Source organism: Giraffa tippelskirchi, chromosome 9 (assembly GCF_054371585.1).
Source record: "Giraffa tippelskirchi isolate mGirTip1 chromosome 9, T2T-mGirTip1v1.2.pri, whole genome shotgun sequence".
In the NCBI taxonomy this organism is placed as follows: domain Eukaryota; kingdom Metazoa; phylum Chordata; class Mammalia; order Artiodactyla; family Giraffidae; genus Giraffa; species Giraffa tippelskirchi.
The window spans coordinates 154,365,277-154,382,038 of NC_137283.1; the positions used below are offsets into that span (position 1 = coordinate 154,365,277).

Sequence of the window (16,762 nt, forward strand, 5' to 3'; positions counted from 1 at the left end):
TGAGCAAGATTTCACCCTAATTTGCTGGTTCTCTTGGATTTTTCATGTCATAAGTTTTTTGTTGCACCCTTTTCAGGGTCATAGTAGAATTAATTGAATATTGTTTAAATTGGGAAAGGCACTAAACTTTTTGTAGTGAAGCATTTGCTTGAAATAGCAAGCACGAAGTACAACATTTTGTTGAATTTGGGGTAATGAGCATTACTCAGTACATAGATGAGGGAGTGCCTGAATACACTTTGTAGGACATGAGATTGTTGTGTTTATTCAAGGGTAAACAAGTGAACAAAACTGTGTTTGTAAGATTAAGAAATAAAATTGCCCCAAATCAGTGTTGACTTGCTTTTGTAAAAAAGTTACATTGGAAAACACCCTGCCCATTCACATAGAAATTGTTGGGGACACTTTCTTGACATGTAGGGCTAAGAGAAAGTGTTTGGGTTTGGTTGCAGACCGTCACAATAAAGTGAATATCGCAATAAAGCGAGTCATGTGAATTTTTTGCTTTCCCAGTGCAGATAAAATTACATTTACACTATACTGTAGTCTAGTAAGTGTGCAGTAGCATTCAGTCTAAAAAATGGACACAACTTAATTTTAAAACTTCACTGCTAAAAAATGCTAACCGTCATCTTGTAATCTTTTTGCTGGTGGAGGGCCTTGGCTCAGTGTTGATGGCTTCTGACTAATCAGGGTAGTGGTTGCTGAAGGTTGGGGTGGCTGTGGCAATTTCTTAAAATAAGACAACAGCGAAGTTTGGTGCATAGATTGATTCCTCCTTTTACAATTTCTGTGTAGCATGCAATGCTGTTTGATAGTGTTTTTCCATAGTAGAAATTCTTTAAAAATCAGTCAATCCTTTCAAATCCTGTCTTATCAACTACATTTATGTAATATTCTAAATAATTTGTTGTCATTTCAACAATCTTCACAGCATCTTCATCAGGATAGAATTCTGTTTGAAGAATTCTGTCCTTTTTTTGCTCATCCATTAAAGTTTTATCATGAGATTGCAGCAGTGTAGTCACATCTTTGTGCTTCACTTCTAACTCTAGCTCTCTTGCCATTTCCACCACATCTGCCGTTAACTTCCTCCATGAAGTCTTGAACCCCTCAAAGTCAAATACCATGAGGGTTGAAATCAACTTCTTTCAGACCCCTGTTAACATTGCTATGTTGACCCCTCCTATGAATCATGAGTGTTCTCAGTGGCACCAAGAATGGTGAATCCTTTCCAGTAGGTGTTCAGTTTACTTTGTCTGGATCCATTAGAGGAGTCACTATCTGTTGCAGCTATAACCTTGATAAGTATATTTCTTAATAAGACTTGAAAGTTGAAATGAATCCTTGATCTGTGGGCTACAGAATGGATGTTGTGTTAGCAGTCATGCAAACACTAATCTCCATCAGAGCTCTGGTGTGATCAGGTGTGTTGTTGATGAGCAGTAATATCTTGAAAGGATTTTTTTCTTCCTGAGCAGTAGATCTCAACAATGGATTTAAAATATTTTCAGTCAACCATGTTGTAAACAGATGTGCTGTCATCCAAGTTTTGCTGTTCCATTTAGAGAGCCCAGGCGTAGTAGATTGAGCATGATCCTTCAAGGCGGTAAAATTTTCACATGGTAGATGAGTATTGGCTTCTACTAGTCATCAGCTGCACTGGCCCCTTACAAGAGAGTCAGCCTGTCCTTTGAAACTTTGAAGGCAGGCATTGATTTCTCCTCTGTAGCTATGAAAGTCCTACCTGCTTCTTCCAACTTAAGGCTGTTTTGTTTACATTGAAAATCTGTTGTTTATGGAGATACTTTTATTAATTACTGGCACTAGGTCCTCTGCATAACTTGCTGCATCTTCTCCATCAGCACTTGGCGCTTCACTTGTGCTTTTCTGTTACCTAGATGACTTCTTTCCTTAAATCTCGGCCAGCTCACACTTCTGCAGCTTCCTCACCTCTCCGCCGTCAGAGAATAGAGCAGAGTAGAGACTTGCTCTGGCTTTGGCTTTCTGGAATGTGGCAGTTGGTTTACTCTTCTCTCCAGACACGAAAACTTTCTCTGTATCCGCAGTAAGGCCACTTTGCTGGCTCATCATTTGTGTGTTCACTGGAGTACCACTTCATTTCTGTCAGGAGCTTTTCCTTTGCATTCACAGCTTAACTGATGCAGGAGGCTTACCAGCATGCCTCCTTCACTAACTCATCCAGAGTTGCCACAACCTTCAGTGTGTCTGCAAAACACAGTGAAGTGAAAGATGCCTGTTGTATGATAGCAGCTGTGTAGCCTTCAAAGCCTAAAATATGTGCTGTGCTGGAACCTTGGCCTAATCAGTAATGGACAACTTTAAAAGTCTTTGTTAGAAATAAGCTTTTTGGTGGGGTAGCCAGGCAGCTACTAAGAAACTGTTTAGGTTAAAGATTCCTCAGGCCTTGATTAAAGTCATTAGAAACTAATTTGATTTGAAGTTGTTTTCAGATCTAAAAATACACATTTCATATGGTGCCTACGGGTGATAAAGTAGAAAATTTAAATGTTGCTGATTCTTCAGTGTACCTGAAGGGAGTTGAAAAACAAAAGAATAGCTGAATTGCACTGAAAACCTAGGCTGCTGTTTAGTATCTTTCCTGTGAAATCGATAAGTCTTGAGTAGCCAAAGGAAGGGCAATACTGGGATGTTGTTAAATTTGAGTAAAAGCATTCTGTGAAGAATTAGATGACATGATCTATGCCTCTTCTCTGGTGATTAGATTTGAAGAAAGATTTTAGAGAATCTTGTTGGATAGTTAGTTGAAAGCATATGTATTAAGTGAACCTTTGAAAAGTACTTACTAATTACTTAGTATTTCTCTAAGTAGTACTTTAAGTTTCAGCAGTAGGTACTTTTTTAAAAAGAGCGTCTCTGATAAGAGCCGACTTTTGACACTGTTGAAATGTTTTGTAAGTCTAAATTCCGTTTCCCCTACCTCCTTCTTTCCACCACACCCCCACCGCCTCCCTCCCCCCAAAAAAGAAGAAAGAAGCTTTTGATCTGCTAGAATATGGACTAGTGCTTGATTGAAACTTCAGGGTGATTGAAACTGTAGGGCTTTACCACACAAAATGAAGTGAATTGTCAGCTCTGGGAAGACCCTGAGGCGTCTTCATTGCCCTAGTAATATAAATTAGTATGGAATGTCCCTTCAGGAACCTGAGTAAAAAGCTGTTTGATGCACACTTGAATATTATTCATTTAAATGGAAAATGTCTACCAAAGAGAATTTTAATAATGGCTAACCCTGTTGAGTGATTTAAGTGTGTTTTAAAGCTTTATATGCAATGTTTCTGTGAAATGAATATTACTTCTATTTTGTAAATGAGAAAACTAAGGTTTAGAAGTTTGGCAGCTTGTAATGAGGTAACATAGTTGGAATTCAAATTCAGGTGTTTCTGCGCAAAGCTTGTACAGTCCTGTGTCTTATATGTATTTGTTCACTTAAATTTATATTTAACAAATTTTTGCTCTCTATCAGACACTGAGGATACAGAGTGGACAAAGGGAAACAAAGATGTAAGCAAAAAAGACAGAGTTTCTGCTCTTTAGAGCTTGTTTTCTAGTCGAGTATTAGCAGCAGAAGTAGAGTGTTAGTTGCTCAGTCATGTCCGACTCTGCGGCCCCGTGGACTGTAGCCTGCCAGTCTCCTGACTGTCCATGGGATTCTCCAGGCAAGAATACTGGAGTGGGCTATCATTTCCTTCTGCAGGGGATCTTCTCAACCCAGGGATTGAACCCAGGTCTCCCGCATTGCAGGCAGATTCTTTACCAATTAGGAGAGGGCAAGTCTGGATCTCAGATGGGCTGCAGTCTGCACCTGCTATGAACTTCTGGGAAATTGATCTTTGCTTTACACACTTGCTATAGATACTGCAGAATGTGTTGATGTTATTTTGCTCCTGGTGAACTGACTTGCATGCAGTTAGATTTTCTAAAACAGACAAGTAGGAATTGAGGCCACAAGCATATTAAAATTTGGTTTGAGTTTAACAGAGGTGGCTTCTTAAAGGATCTGATGAGATTGTGACCCTGGTTGGGGTTACATCAACAAGTGGACACCTCTGTGGGAACTTAGAGGGAAAGATGTTTATATTTCTACCAGGGTTCATTTCAGCTTGGACTGTTCTTGGGGTACAGTTCACTTCTTACTGCTTCAAGTGCTTTAAAGGAACTTATAGCCTTTGTCTCATGATTGTCAGTCTTTATCATCCTTTGAAACAGTCCTTTTAAAAATCAAATATTTGTTAAATAATCATACAAGTGTCACATTACTGTGATGAATGCTTCAAAGGTGAATGACAGTATAATGAGGGTATAAAAGAGACTTATTTCTGATTGGGCACATGTAGGGAAGGCTTTCCTCATTAGAAGAACTAGTAGGGAGACGCTGGTTCTATACCAAATAGAGGAAGGCTCTGTGGTAGGGAACTGAAAAAAGACCATTGTGCCTGGGGCAGAGAGCTGGGGAAGGGAGCATGGTAGGAGATGAAACAGAAATTAGACCAGGCAAAGACGTTGTTTACATAGATTTTTGTTTCTGTAGCGAGTGGAAAATCATTGAACTTTTTAAGGTGGTAGAGGAAGTGGGTATCAGTCACCTGATTAGATTAGTTTTTGAAAAGATAGGCATACCATCCACATGTGAGAGATGAAGGTAATTTGGACTTGGGTCATGGTGGTGATTGGAGGAAGAAGAGACAAATACGGGGAAAACTGGTAAAAATCAGTAGAATTCAATGATAAATAGGTTATCAGGGGTGCTGGAGCAAATACATTAGAGGACTACCTAGTTGGTTAACCAGCTAAAGCTGTTTTGAGTTGCTTTCATAGTCTGTTCAAGGTTTTTTGTTTTGTTTTGTTTTTTAATTTTATGTATTTTCTGGCTGCACTGGGTCTTCGTTGCAAGGGCTTTTCTCTTGTGGCGAGTGGGGGCTGCTCCAGTTGCAGTGTGCAGGCTTCTCATTGCGGTGGCTTCTCTTGTTGGGGAGCACGGGGTCTAGAGCACGAGGGCTTCAGTAGTTTCGGCTCGTGGGCTCAGTAGTTGTGGGTCCTGGGCTTCTAGAGCACAGGCTCAGTAGTCGTGGCGGATGGATTTAGCTGCTCGGTGGCACGTCAGATCTTCCACACGGGGGATTGAACCTGTGTCTCCTGCATTGGCAGGCAGATTCTCTACCACTGAGCCATCGAGGAAGCCCTGTTCAAGTTGTTTTTTCAGGATCATGATGGCCAAAGCTTGATCTCTCGACTTCTAGTTAATTGTAGTTAAATTCCTAGCATTACTTAGTACCCACTTTTCATCGGGATTTATTTAAGCTTAGTTGTCTTTTGCTTAATTCCCCTACCTTGTCTTTAACTGTTTTCTCTGTAAGCAGTATTATTATCCTTTGCTTATATGAGAAATTTTAAAACAAGTTTTGGGGGGAACGGTGGGATTGTTGCTAAACATTAGGTCTCTTGATTTCTGAAAGCAGTTATATGGAGACATACTTCACATACCACACAATTAACCAGTTGAAAGTGTGTAATTCAGTGGTTTTTAGTATGGTTGTGCGGTCTTCACCGCAGTCCATTGTAGAATATTTTCATCACCTGAAAAAGAAATGCTGTACTCAGTAGTTATCACTCCTCATTTCTCCCCAACTGGCCCTAGCTGTACACAGTCCCCAGTAGATTTCTTTTTCTGGACATTTCATATAAATGCAGTTCTATAGTGTGGTCTTTTGAATGTGACATTTTAAACTGAGCATGCTTTCAAGGTTCACCTGTGCTGTAGCATGCATCAGTACCTCATTCTGTTTCCATGGTTAATATTTCATTAATTGGGTAGAATACATTTTGTTTTTCGTTCCTCATCTGATGGACATTTAGCTAGTTTCCAATTTTTAAATGAATTTTTTACGAATAATGCTGCAGTGACTGTGTACAACTTTTTATGGGAACATATATTTTCACATCTGTTGGGTATATACCTGGGAGTGGAATTGTTGGCTCATACTGCATATTATTATGTTTAATTTTTTGAAGAACTGTCAAACTGTATCCCAAAGCTGCTGTACCATTTTGCATTCCATTAGGAATATGTCAGGGTTCCAATTTCTCTACATTCTTGCTAACACTTGTCTGTCTCTTTGATTATAAGCGAGTAAGTGTAAAGTGATAATCTCATAGTGGTTTTAATTTGTATTTGCTTGATGGCTAATGATGCTGAACTTGACTTTTAAAAGAAAAGCAGCACTTTAATTTCACTGAGGATGTAAAAATAGAAATGTTTGGTAATTTCATGTAATTGCATAGAGACCATTAGTTTTACTGTGTTTAAAATTTGTTCTTTTTCATCAGTTGTATTCCCTGAATGACTACAAGCCACCTATTTCTAAAGCAAAAATGACCCAAATTACTAAGGCAGCCATCAAAGCTATAAAGGTGAGTAACACTTTTTACTCTTCTGTTTTCAAAAGGAAATACTACACTAATATTTTGGAGGGGGGATAATTTTTATAGATTATATATTTTCTTCATCTTTACAAAGTTAGTACAGGTTCCAAGGTTGGAAAAACACAAAAATGAAAATCTGTCACCTGCAAACCCTCCCAAGTAGAGATAAACACTTAATATTTTCATAAATATTCTTACATAAACTTTACATAAAAATGTAAAATATTCTTTACATTTTCACTTCTCATATGTAAGATTTTAGATACAGGCACACTGTGGAGAATGTGTTTCACACTGTTATTTGTCACACTGACTTTATAGAATCGTGAAATACTAGTTAAGAAAAGTTTTCTAAATAAAAATTAATCTGTTGGTTTTTTTATCTTATTGATTGTACTATAAATTTGAAAATGGACCTTTATGGAAAATAATTGGATTACATTGTACATAGGACATTTAAACTCTGGGAAGAGGCCACAGGTGTTTAGCTGTTGCTCTGACACAGTAGTTTTGAACCTGTGTTGACTTATGGATACTTCTGAAAATCTCAGAAGATTCGACTGTCCAGAGAAATACACACATGTACAAAATTTCGCCTCAGAAGGTTGGACTGTTTCTAGAGAAATGCACATATGTACAAAATTTTGAATAGAATTTCTTGGCTTTAGGGACCTTCTGAAGCTCAGCCATAGACACCTCTCCGAAACGTTCTTGTCCCCAAAGCTAGAATAGGGATTCTAGTCCGGTTGTTGAAATTGAGTATGAGTGAGTGCTTATTTTTAATTAAGTAGGTCTGCTGTAGATTTTCAGTGATACGTTTTTCTACTCTGAGTAAGAACATCAGCCGTAACCAGAGGCACCATTATTTAAATAAGTTATCTTTATTTTTTTTGTTTTTGTTTGTGTTTTTGGCCTCACTTAGGGGCTTTTGGAATTTTAGTTCGTCAACCAGGGATCCAGCCCTGGGCTCCCAGCAGTGAAAGCACTAAGTCCTACCCACTGAACTGCCAGGGAATTCCCTGGATAAGTTGTCTTTGAATAATAGCATTATCTGTTAGATTTAACAGATGATTCTTCACAGAGAGTCTCTATTAGGAGAAAATTTAGATAGTTGATTTTGTAGTGTTCTAATGGCCAAACCTTAGTTTTTATACTTGTAATCAATGTCTAACAGTATTAGAGTTCAAATTTCTGTATTTACATGTAGAATATGAAAGAGAGATAAGGATAGTGAACAATAAACATGTTTAACCTAGAGAATTTTCTTCAAAGAAGTGATTTTTCAGTGAATCTGATAAGTTCAATATAGAGTAATAGTTTCTAGTGCTTTCTTTTTATTCTCCTTCATTGTGGTCTGGTTTTTATGATCATGATCCTGAGAGTGTGCAAACATACAGATTATCATTTTTGTTCTGTGAAATGGTTGATGGATTTTAATAAAACCTTTTGTTGAACAGAATACCTTTTAATTGAAGAACTTTAAGGAATAGGTATTAACATTGTTTCCATTTTTCAGATGTTGGAAGGGTCTAAGAAAAGTAATTTGCAACAATCAGAATAAAAACAGCTAGATTTTTGTTTTTCTCTCAGTCAAGAAAGAAAACATGGTTTACAGTCTAAACATGGTTTACTATACTAGTTTGATTTACTGGTACTTAGTTTTTTTAATTTTGAAAAAATAAAAGCATGCTGCAAAATACAATGAGCAATACATAGCCACTTAGAATTGCCAGGTATTAGCATCTTGGCCAGTACATTTGGTTAGTTCTCTACGTGTATATACACACACTTCATCAGGTTTTTTTGACTGAGTCATTTGAGAACTCATTTCAGAATTCATTTAGAATAGCACGTAATCCTTAAATACTGGAATTTTAATGTCCGAAAGCAAAGAGATTTCATAGATCAACAAAACACATCCCATGCAAGAAATTTTACTTTGATGCAACATTATTATCTAATATAATCTACACTTTCATTTATCAGTTGTCTCAATACTAACTTTAGTAGCTAATCCCTGTACTTGTACATTTTTGGGATCCAGTTAAGATCCTGTCATGGATTTATCCTTTTACCCAGCCTTTGGCTTTGTTTTTGTTTTGCTTTTCATTGACATTTTTGAAGAGTTTAGACCAACTGTTTTGCAGTACTGTGTTACTTTAAACTGCATTTGATACATATATAAATTGATATTTCAACTACCTTTTCAGTTAAATGATACTGTGTTTCATATTAAGATAAGTCATTGGCTTTTTGTCAATGTTAAGAGATGATTATTTTGATGGGTGTTTGTTACCATTGCATACTATCAAGAAAACCTCTGATAACCTGTTATGGAAAAAGACCTATGTGAATTGAAAATCTTTGAATTAACATTTAGTAAGCTGTTTTACTCAGAATTACAAATCGTACATAAAGTAACTAGAAGTAAGAAGCTCTGGCAAGACGTTTTCCAGAAGAACTATTATTTAATAAAAACCACTCAGTGTGTAAATGGTATTTTATATATTGATTTAAAATATTTAGTTATTTATGAAGTGCCTAATAACTTTTAAGTAGTTGTTTTGGTGGTTTGTTTTTGTTTTTTTTTTTGGCTTAAATAACTTAAACTGTTGAGACTGTTACTTTGCAGTAAGGGAACTTTATTGTAAATTTTGATTTGGTGAATATGATTAATGAGGGTTTCCTTTATTTTTTACTTTATAAATGTTGGATTTCATGCTGCAGTTGAATGTTCTTGTGTCTCAGTCTAAGTGCATGTCCCTTAAAAGCATAAATTATGGGATCACAAATATAAAATGAAGCACAATTGAGGCTAGTTTTTTAAACAGAAATATGTTGATTATGCAATTGCCATTGAGCTATTAGGTGCAAATTCCAGATAGTTTTTGTTCAACCTACAATTTTCATTTTATTCATTTTCAAGTTTATTCATAGTGTTGTTTTTATAAAACTTAAATGTAAAGGATTTTCTCATAATTGATAAAAGCTCATTTCTGATTTTTAATTCATGTGCTCCCTTCTCTTCTGCTGAATTCATTTTGGCTGATCCATATGAACATTGTACATCTCTATATTTTGTTATATATACTTGCTAGTTTCATTTTCTAGGAGAAGCAGAAGATAATGAAGATGAAAACAACTCCCTTGTGTACATTTATTAATGTTCTTTATTTTCAGTTATTTGATTTTTCTAGTACTAACCTAACTTAGCCAATAAAATGTTACTATAGGAGATCTTTACTTTTCCTTCCAGGAAGGAAGAATGTACATTTACCAGTGGCTTACCCACCAGTATTTTGCATGTAACACACTTTGGATATATTGACCATATACCTACTTCAAGAAACTTTACTGGCCACAGCTAGTGTTCATGTTTATGTTTGTTTATGTTAAGTTTATTTCACAATTCATGATTAAAATTCATTGCTTTGTTGATAGACCCTTGAAGCTTTGTTAAACCATATATTTAGCAGGAAAGTTCTAATCAAACATTTAAAACGAGAATTCTTTTTTTTCTTTTAGTTCTATAAACATGTGGTACAGAGTGTTGAGAAATTCATTCAGAAAGTAAGTATATAGTTTTCCCTGTATATGCTAAATGTTCTGTAACTATAGATTGACACCCTGTGCTAGTCTCTTTTCAGTCAAATAACCAACTTTAAATTGTTTTGATGACTGTTCAAAAGTGATTCCATTTGTTTTAGTTTCTAATTAAAAAATAAAATGAAACTGCCTTTCAAATAATTCTAAAAATGAAAGCTTTCAGGTAGATGTGTTTGTTAATTTGCATTGCCATAGTGAGCATCTGTTCTGTGAAGAAAATATTTCAATATGATTTTTTTAATGAAATTTTAGATTCATTGCTTTTTATATAGCCTTTAGAGAAATTCTCCTTATTCATTTCAAGCTTAATGCCTAGAGACCAGTCTTCCTTGTAGATAAGATGTAGTAAAATGTAGTAAAAATGCTAGCCACTTTTCTTCTGCTGATTCATTTTGTCTCATCCATTAGGGCAGTATGCATCTCTACATCTTATTATTAGACCTGAAGTTCCATTTTCCAGGGTAGGCAGAGGGAGACGAAGTTTAAAACAGCTGTTTTTGCATACATTTAGTAATTTTTTTTGTAACCAGAGCCCAAGGTGACTAGGTTATATTTCTTTGCCCCTTTGTGATCAGTGCCTTATTTGTGCCACTTTTTTGGGGCAGGAGTACCATAAGACTTAGAATTTGTAAAATGATACTGTAGGAAATCTGTCATTGAATTGAAGTTTTATATTCTGCCCTTTGTTCACTTGCCTAGAAGCAGAACCAGTTTGAGAATCAGAGGTAAATAATCAGAGGTAAATCAAAGGACATAAATTGCAGTGTGTTTCTTGAGTGAAAATAGTTGACTGGAGGAGGGTGCGTGGATCAGAGTGGTATTACTGCATCTCTAAACTATCTGGATAATCTTGAATAAATCAGTTAACTTTTATGTGATTCAACTTTTTTCCCCTCTTAACATCTTGTTTTCTCAAAACTTAAAAAGTATTGGTAAAACATATTTTGAGATGAACATCTAGTGAATTGAAGCTTAAGGTATAGGGTAAAATAACAGGTATGCTGTGTGTTTCAGGTAAATCTAACTATAAGATAGAAATGTTTGTGGTTAGAAAATTTCATTGTTATAAAACTTAAAAAAGGTTCAAATGTCTAAACAGTGTGTCTTGAACTTTTTTTTGTGCATAAGAAACTTGCACAGATTACCTAGGGATCTTGTTGAAATGCAGGTTCTGATTCCCTGAGGGTGGGTCATTTAGGCTCTGGTCACACCAAAGCAGATCAGCTTCTGGTTAAAAGTTTCTCCTGAGAGTTGTTCAGTCTCTCAGTGGTGTCCGACTCTTTGCGACCCTATGGACTACAGCACGCCAGGCTTCCCTGAGAGTAGACCTTGTTGAGCACTGAATGCTCTGGCTCTCTGGGAAAGGTTCCTTTTCCTCTCCTTCTGTTGGAAGCATGCAGTATTCACTTTCAGAATTCGTTTGGTATCAGGTATAATTGTGTCCTGAAACAACTCTCTTTTCTTACATGCTACTGTCAGCATCATTTAGTGATTTGTAAGTACAGCCACAATTAATTCAAAGTATAAAAAAAATCCCTCATGACATTGGAGGCTTAGGAATTCTTGTGTTTTTGCTACTGATAGAACTTGAAGAAACAGTTGAAAAACATCTCAGATTTTTTTTGTCTTAATTCTTCTCTCAAGTTTCTAGTTGGTAACGTAGCCAAGTTTACCAAATACTGTTATTTTAAAGCTTTTCTACAACATTTAAATCATACAAAACCTTTTTTTTTTTTTGCCATTTTATGTGGCAGGCAGATAAAAATACCTAGTCTTATCAGTGAAGGAAATTCTATACTGTAACATCATAATATGGTGTTTCTAAAGGTATTGTGAAAGAAGTGTTCATCTTTATAGCTTAATACTAAAACCCCTAACATTTTTGAAGCTTTGGAATCTTCACAGTAGGGAAGAAAGGCCCGTTTATTGTGTTGTGTACTCATGATTCTTACGTACTGTGAGTTTATAATCAAGAATTTTTGTTGTAAATCAAAGAAAAAGGTGTACTTGTTCTTTTTAAACTCACTACACTAATTGCTTTTATTACTTAACCGCTCAGTATTGAAAAACTCTTACCAGCAACTTAACAGTTTTATTTAGCCTTACTCTCAAGATAATCATTTCTATAAAATAATACATTATATATGAGATGATTTTGTCTATTTTTCTAGTATTGAGGAATAGATGACTTTTAACAAAGAAATGTCTTGGCTTTTCATTAAATTTAAACAGCTTTTTTACTGGATGTATTATTTGCCTGGCCAGGTAGATAATTATTTGCATGTACAGTAGTCAAAGGAAAATAAGCCAGATACATGAACTGAGGGACAAATATGCTAGATTTGAGGGGAACATCAGTGAAAACTGTTTCAGACTTCTAAAACAATAACTTTCAACAGAGCACACAGTTTTGAATCTTTGGTTGGTTAAACCTAAAACTTTAATGTCCACACATCAACATTACTGCCCTTTAATTAAATATTTCAAGTACTAGACAGCCAGAACCTTGCAATAGATACTTATAAATTGGTGCTATCAGTCTCTTCGTTTTCTCAATAATGACCTTAAGAAGAAGGGATTTGAAGGAACAAATGATGGATCATCTAATCTTTTTGCAGAATGAAATCACTCATTGTCTTGACTGAAAATACTGTTTAGAAACATGTTATCTGTGTGTTGGAGGTGGATTGAAGATCCTTTACTCACTGGTCCTTGGGTTTAAGAAATTTTTCAAGAATGCAGTTTTGATTTAGTGCTATATATGACTTCTGTGAAATGACTCTGGGTGAAATACTTTACCTAATTACACTCAAAATTTGAACCTGCTTCTGCTGCTGCTGCTAAGTCGCGTCAGTCGTGTCCGACTCTGTGCGACCCCATAGACGGCAGCCCACCAGGCTCCCCCGTCCCTGGGATTCTCCAGGCAAGAGTACTGGAGTGGGGTGCCATTTCCTTCTCCAGGGCATGAAAGTGAAAAGTGAAAGTGGAGTCGCTCAGTCGTGTCCGACTCAGTGACCCCGTGGACTGCAGCCCGCCAGGCTCCTCCGTTCATGGGATTTTCCAGGCAAGAGTACTGGAGTGGGGCGCCATTGCCTTCTCTAGCAGCCATAATTTCATTTTAATTAGAATGTATTTGGGAGGCAGGTTTTCTCATGCTTCTGAATATGGAAAAAATTGAAGCAGTGAACTTGATGGTGAAGGATTCTTCATTGTGCTTAGGAAGATCCCAGGAGACTTTCATATTCTTCAGATTATAAGAAGGATAAGAAACACTGATCAGTGAAGTAGCTAAAGCATGTTTTCATAGGACAGATTTTTAGAATCATAATGGTAGTGTCTTATCTTTCATACAGGTTTGCATTTGAGAAAAGTTTTAAAACTTCAGGCTCATTGTGTTTAGAATGTTGTAATTTGCCATTTGATCCCTTCCTTCATTAGTATAGAGATCCTTTTGCTGTGTGTTTTTCAGATGAAGTCTAAGGCTTGTTGGCAGTACTTTTTTACCAGAGCTTTTCTTTCTTGAAGTCACTGCTTGAATTCAAAAATCATTAAACAATTTTTTTTTTTTAATTTTAACCATACCTTTTGGTTTTTATTGTTCAAGCCAGTTACGCAGGGCTATTTTGGAAGTTAGGTGATTGGCAGTTGAACTGAATATGTAGAGTAGCCAAAGTAGATTCTTTCAAATGCCATCCCAGAGACAGATGGTGTGGAATGGTCAACCTCTGAATGTTCATCACCTCAGCGTGAGCAGTGTGTTTGTGTTTTTATAAGATTTATGGTGACATTTGTCTGTTGAGAATTTTAACCTCATTTGCTTCCTTTCCCACTCTTCTTTTTTCATCAGTGTAAACCAGAATATAAGGTACCTGGACTTTATGTTATTGACTCTATTGTACGACAATCTCGACATCAGTTTGGTCAAGAAAAGGATGTGTTTGCACCCAGATTTAGTAATAACATCATTAGCACTTTCCAGAATTTATACCGTTGCCCTGGAGATGACAAGGTATGCTGCCTTTTTTTTTAAGTTGGTGCAGTAATTACCGTTTTGGTTTTAATAAGACTTAACATTATCATAATTTATCATCTTATATTATCATTTGTTTGTTATCCTGAATTTGAATACTTATGGCACTGTTCATGTTTCTTTTTGTTACTAGACTTTTCTTAAACAGAATGAAAGATATAGTTGATTTTGCTATTTTTTAATTTATTAAAGCCATTGGTATTAAAGAAACTGGCTCTAATAAGCATTTGTAATTATCCTAAAATCTCATTTCTTTATATGCACAACCAATTTGTAATTTTGGTTATTTGACATGAGCTGATATTTACCTACTTAGTTGTCTGTGGAAAATGAATTTACCAAGTAATTAGTAGACAATAGTTGCATATCAAAATTCCTTTGTTATGGTAGCTTTTTCTTAGTGCTGGAAACCGGGATAGTAGAAGGTTATGTTTCTTGGATGCTGACTTGGAAATTTAGTGTCCTTATTCTGACAGACTTGATTTTAGTGTTGATTTTGTAGGAAAAGTAAGAACAGGTGAAAGAAAAGCAACCAGACTTAAAAGCTTACCACAAATCTTTTACCTCCTCTCAAGTACAATAAGATTAGGTAGTTTTTATTTTTAATAACTGTTATACAGTCTTGAATCAGAAAAAAGTCTTGTTATAGTGGATAGATACGGAGAAAATGTATTATTGTGGCATTAGTTTTGAACTGTTCTTGGATATGCCTCTTGAGACAGATATTTTTTCTTCTAATTAACCTTGATACATTGATGATTCTTTGCAGGCAGAAAGAACGCTTCCAGTTTTAATGTGATCCATCATAATTGAGTGTTAAATATCTTAGAATGCCACCTAAAATAACTCATTTGAAATTTTCTGTAAACATTTTTGAAGTAACTTAAACACTTTGATTTAGGAATTTCACTAGTTTGGACTTAGATTTATGTCAGTTACAATGAACAAGTCAGTCTTGAATTTGTAGACTTCATAATAATATTTGTCATTTATAATGAAGTTTAGTATATAGGGATTTTTTATAACCACAGTAGGAAAGATTATACTGATACTGTAATCTCAGTGCATGAACTCCATTAAGTGTCCAAGAAGTATTTTAATCCATCCTTCCTATCCACGGCCTGAGGAGCCTCTGTGATAAGACTGTTCCAAAGTTTTGAAAGCAAAAAAATAAAAATAATCATTTTTCTTTTTTCCTCTAGAGTAAAATAGTGAGAGTATTAAACTTATGGCAGAAGAATAATGTATTTAAGAGCGAGATTATTCAGCCTCTTCTGGATATGGCAGCAGGGATCCCTCCTCCAGTTGTCACACCTGTTCTGGCCAGTACTACTGCTGCTATGAGCAATACCCCAGGTATGTTGCTTTGAGAGAGATTTTCTGAGTGTTTTACTCGTGCATTTCAGGCGGTTATTCATTTATGAAATAATAATTTGACAGTGCAGGAGAATTTGTTTCGCTTTAGGTAGATGAAAGGAAGTCTAATTTGAAGGAAAAATAAAATCATAAATTATATTTGAGTTTCATTCTTTTCCAAAAAATTAAAAAGCTAAGCTTTTAAAGTTCCTAGAAACATACATAATCAGCTTGGGAAGTTGGTATGTCAGTTAACTTATTCCTGATTTACACGGTAATCTTTCAAACTTGCATATATATCTACTTGATGTACATAGTGAGCTAAGTGTACTTAATATATAAAGAGAACCCTGAAAAAACTTATTTAATGGATCCAAGAACGAGTAATAATCTCAAAATCATAGAGGTTTTTTTTGAACTATTTAAATGACATTTGAATTTTTTTTTTTAAACATAGTCTAAGAATTACATTTGTTAACATTTTGATATATGTTTATTTTGGGTTATGTACATACACATTTTGGAACAATAATAATTTTACATACACTTTTATAATACTTTTTTCATCAGAGATTGAATTTGAATATTTCCTCGAATTTTCTTCTTTAGTAAGGTATTTAATGATTTCTGAGTATTGTAGGCTCCTTTAAAATAGTAGCTTAGTTAATTGAGAATAAGCATGAAAAGCTCTTTTGGTCATTTTTGTTGTTGCCGTTTTGTTTAACGAACTCAATTCTGTAATGGTTTTTAAAGATGAAGACAATAAATTTATATGAATTTGTACATACTTTATAAAAGTGACAGAACAAATCTAATTTTCCATGTCTTATTTATTTACTTACATATTTATTGGGGACGGGTTTGATGTCTTTCTAAAAGGAACTCCTGTGACACCTGTTACTCCAGCCAATGTGGTCCAAGGTTTACCTGATCCGTGGGTGTCTCAGATAACAAATACAGACACACTTGCAGCAGTAGCTCAGATCTTACAAAGTCCTCAAGGCCAACAGGTGAGCAGCTTTTTTTGTTATGTCAACATGATTTAGAACTCATTGTTTTCCTAATTCATTGTTTCATTATGTACCACCTAAAGAGTGTTTTTTTTAAAATTTTTTAAAAATGACCAAACTACATATAATACTTTGTAACTTGCTTTGTTTAATTTAATAATGCATCATGTATATTTTTATCACTGAAGATTATTTTACAAGTAGTTCATTCTACACCAAAATAATTGATTTAGCACATAGTTTTGCCAAGCATTGTTAGGTGCTGTTGTTAATCCAGTAATGAGACTGGGAAGCC

General features: G+C 35.3%; 1 protein-coding gene across 30 annotated transcripts in view; it reads left to right on the forward strand.

The window, feature by feature from the left end:
- SCAF8 (SR-related CTD associated factor 8) overlaps positions 1–16,762 on the forward strand; it is a 212,560-nt gene that overhangs the window by 37,855 nt on the left and 157,943 nt on the right. For all 30 annotated transcript variants that reach the window (XR_014065147.1, XR_014065145.1, XR_014065143.1 and 27 more), the window contains 5 exons: positions 6,370–6,453; positions 9,991–10,035; positions 13,919–14,080; positions 15,304–15,457; positions 16,337–16,467. Coding sequence is in view for 14 of the 30 variants with exons in the window: in XM_081529221.1 (XP_081385347.1) it covers positions 6,370–6,453; positions 9,991–10,035; positions 13,919–14,080; positions 15,304–15,457; positions 16,337–16,467 (576 nt within the window). In the remaining 16 variants the exon portion in view is untranslated. The remainder of the gene's footprint in view (positions 1–6,369; positions 6,454–9,990; positions 10,036–13,918; positions 14,081–15,303; positions 15,458–16,336; positions 16,468–16,762) is intronic.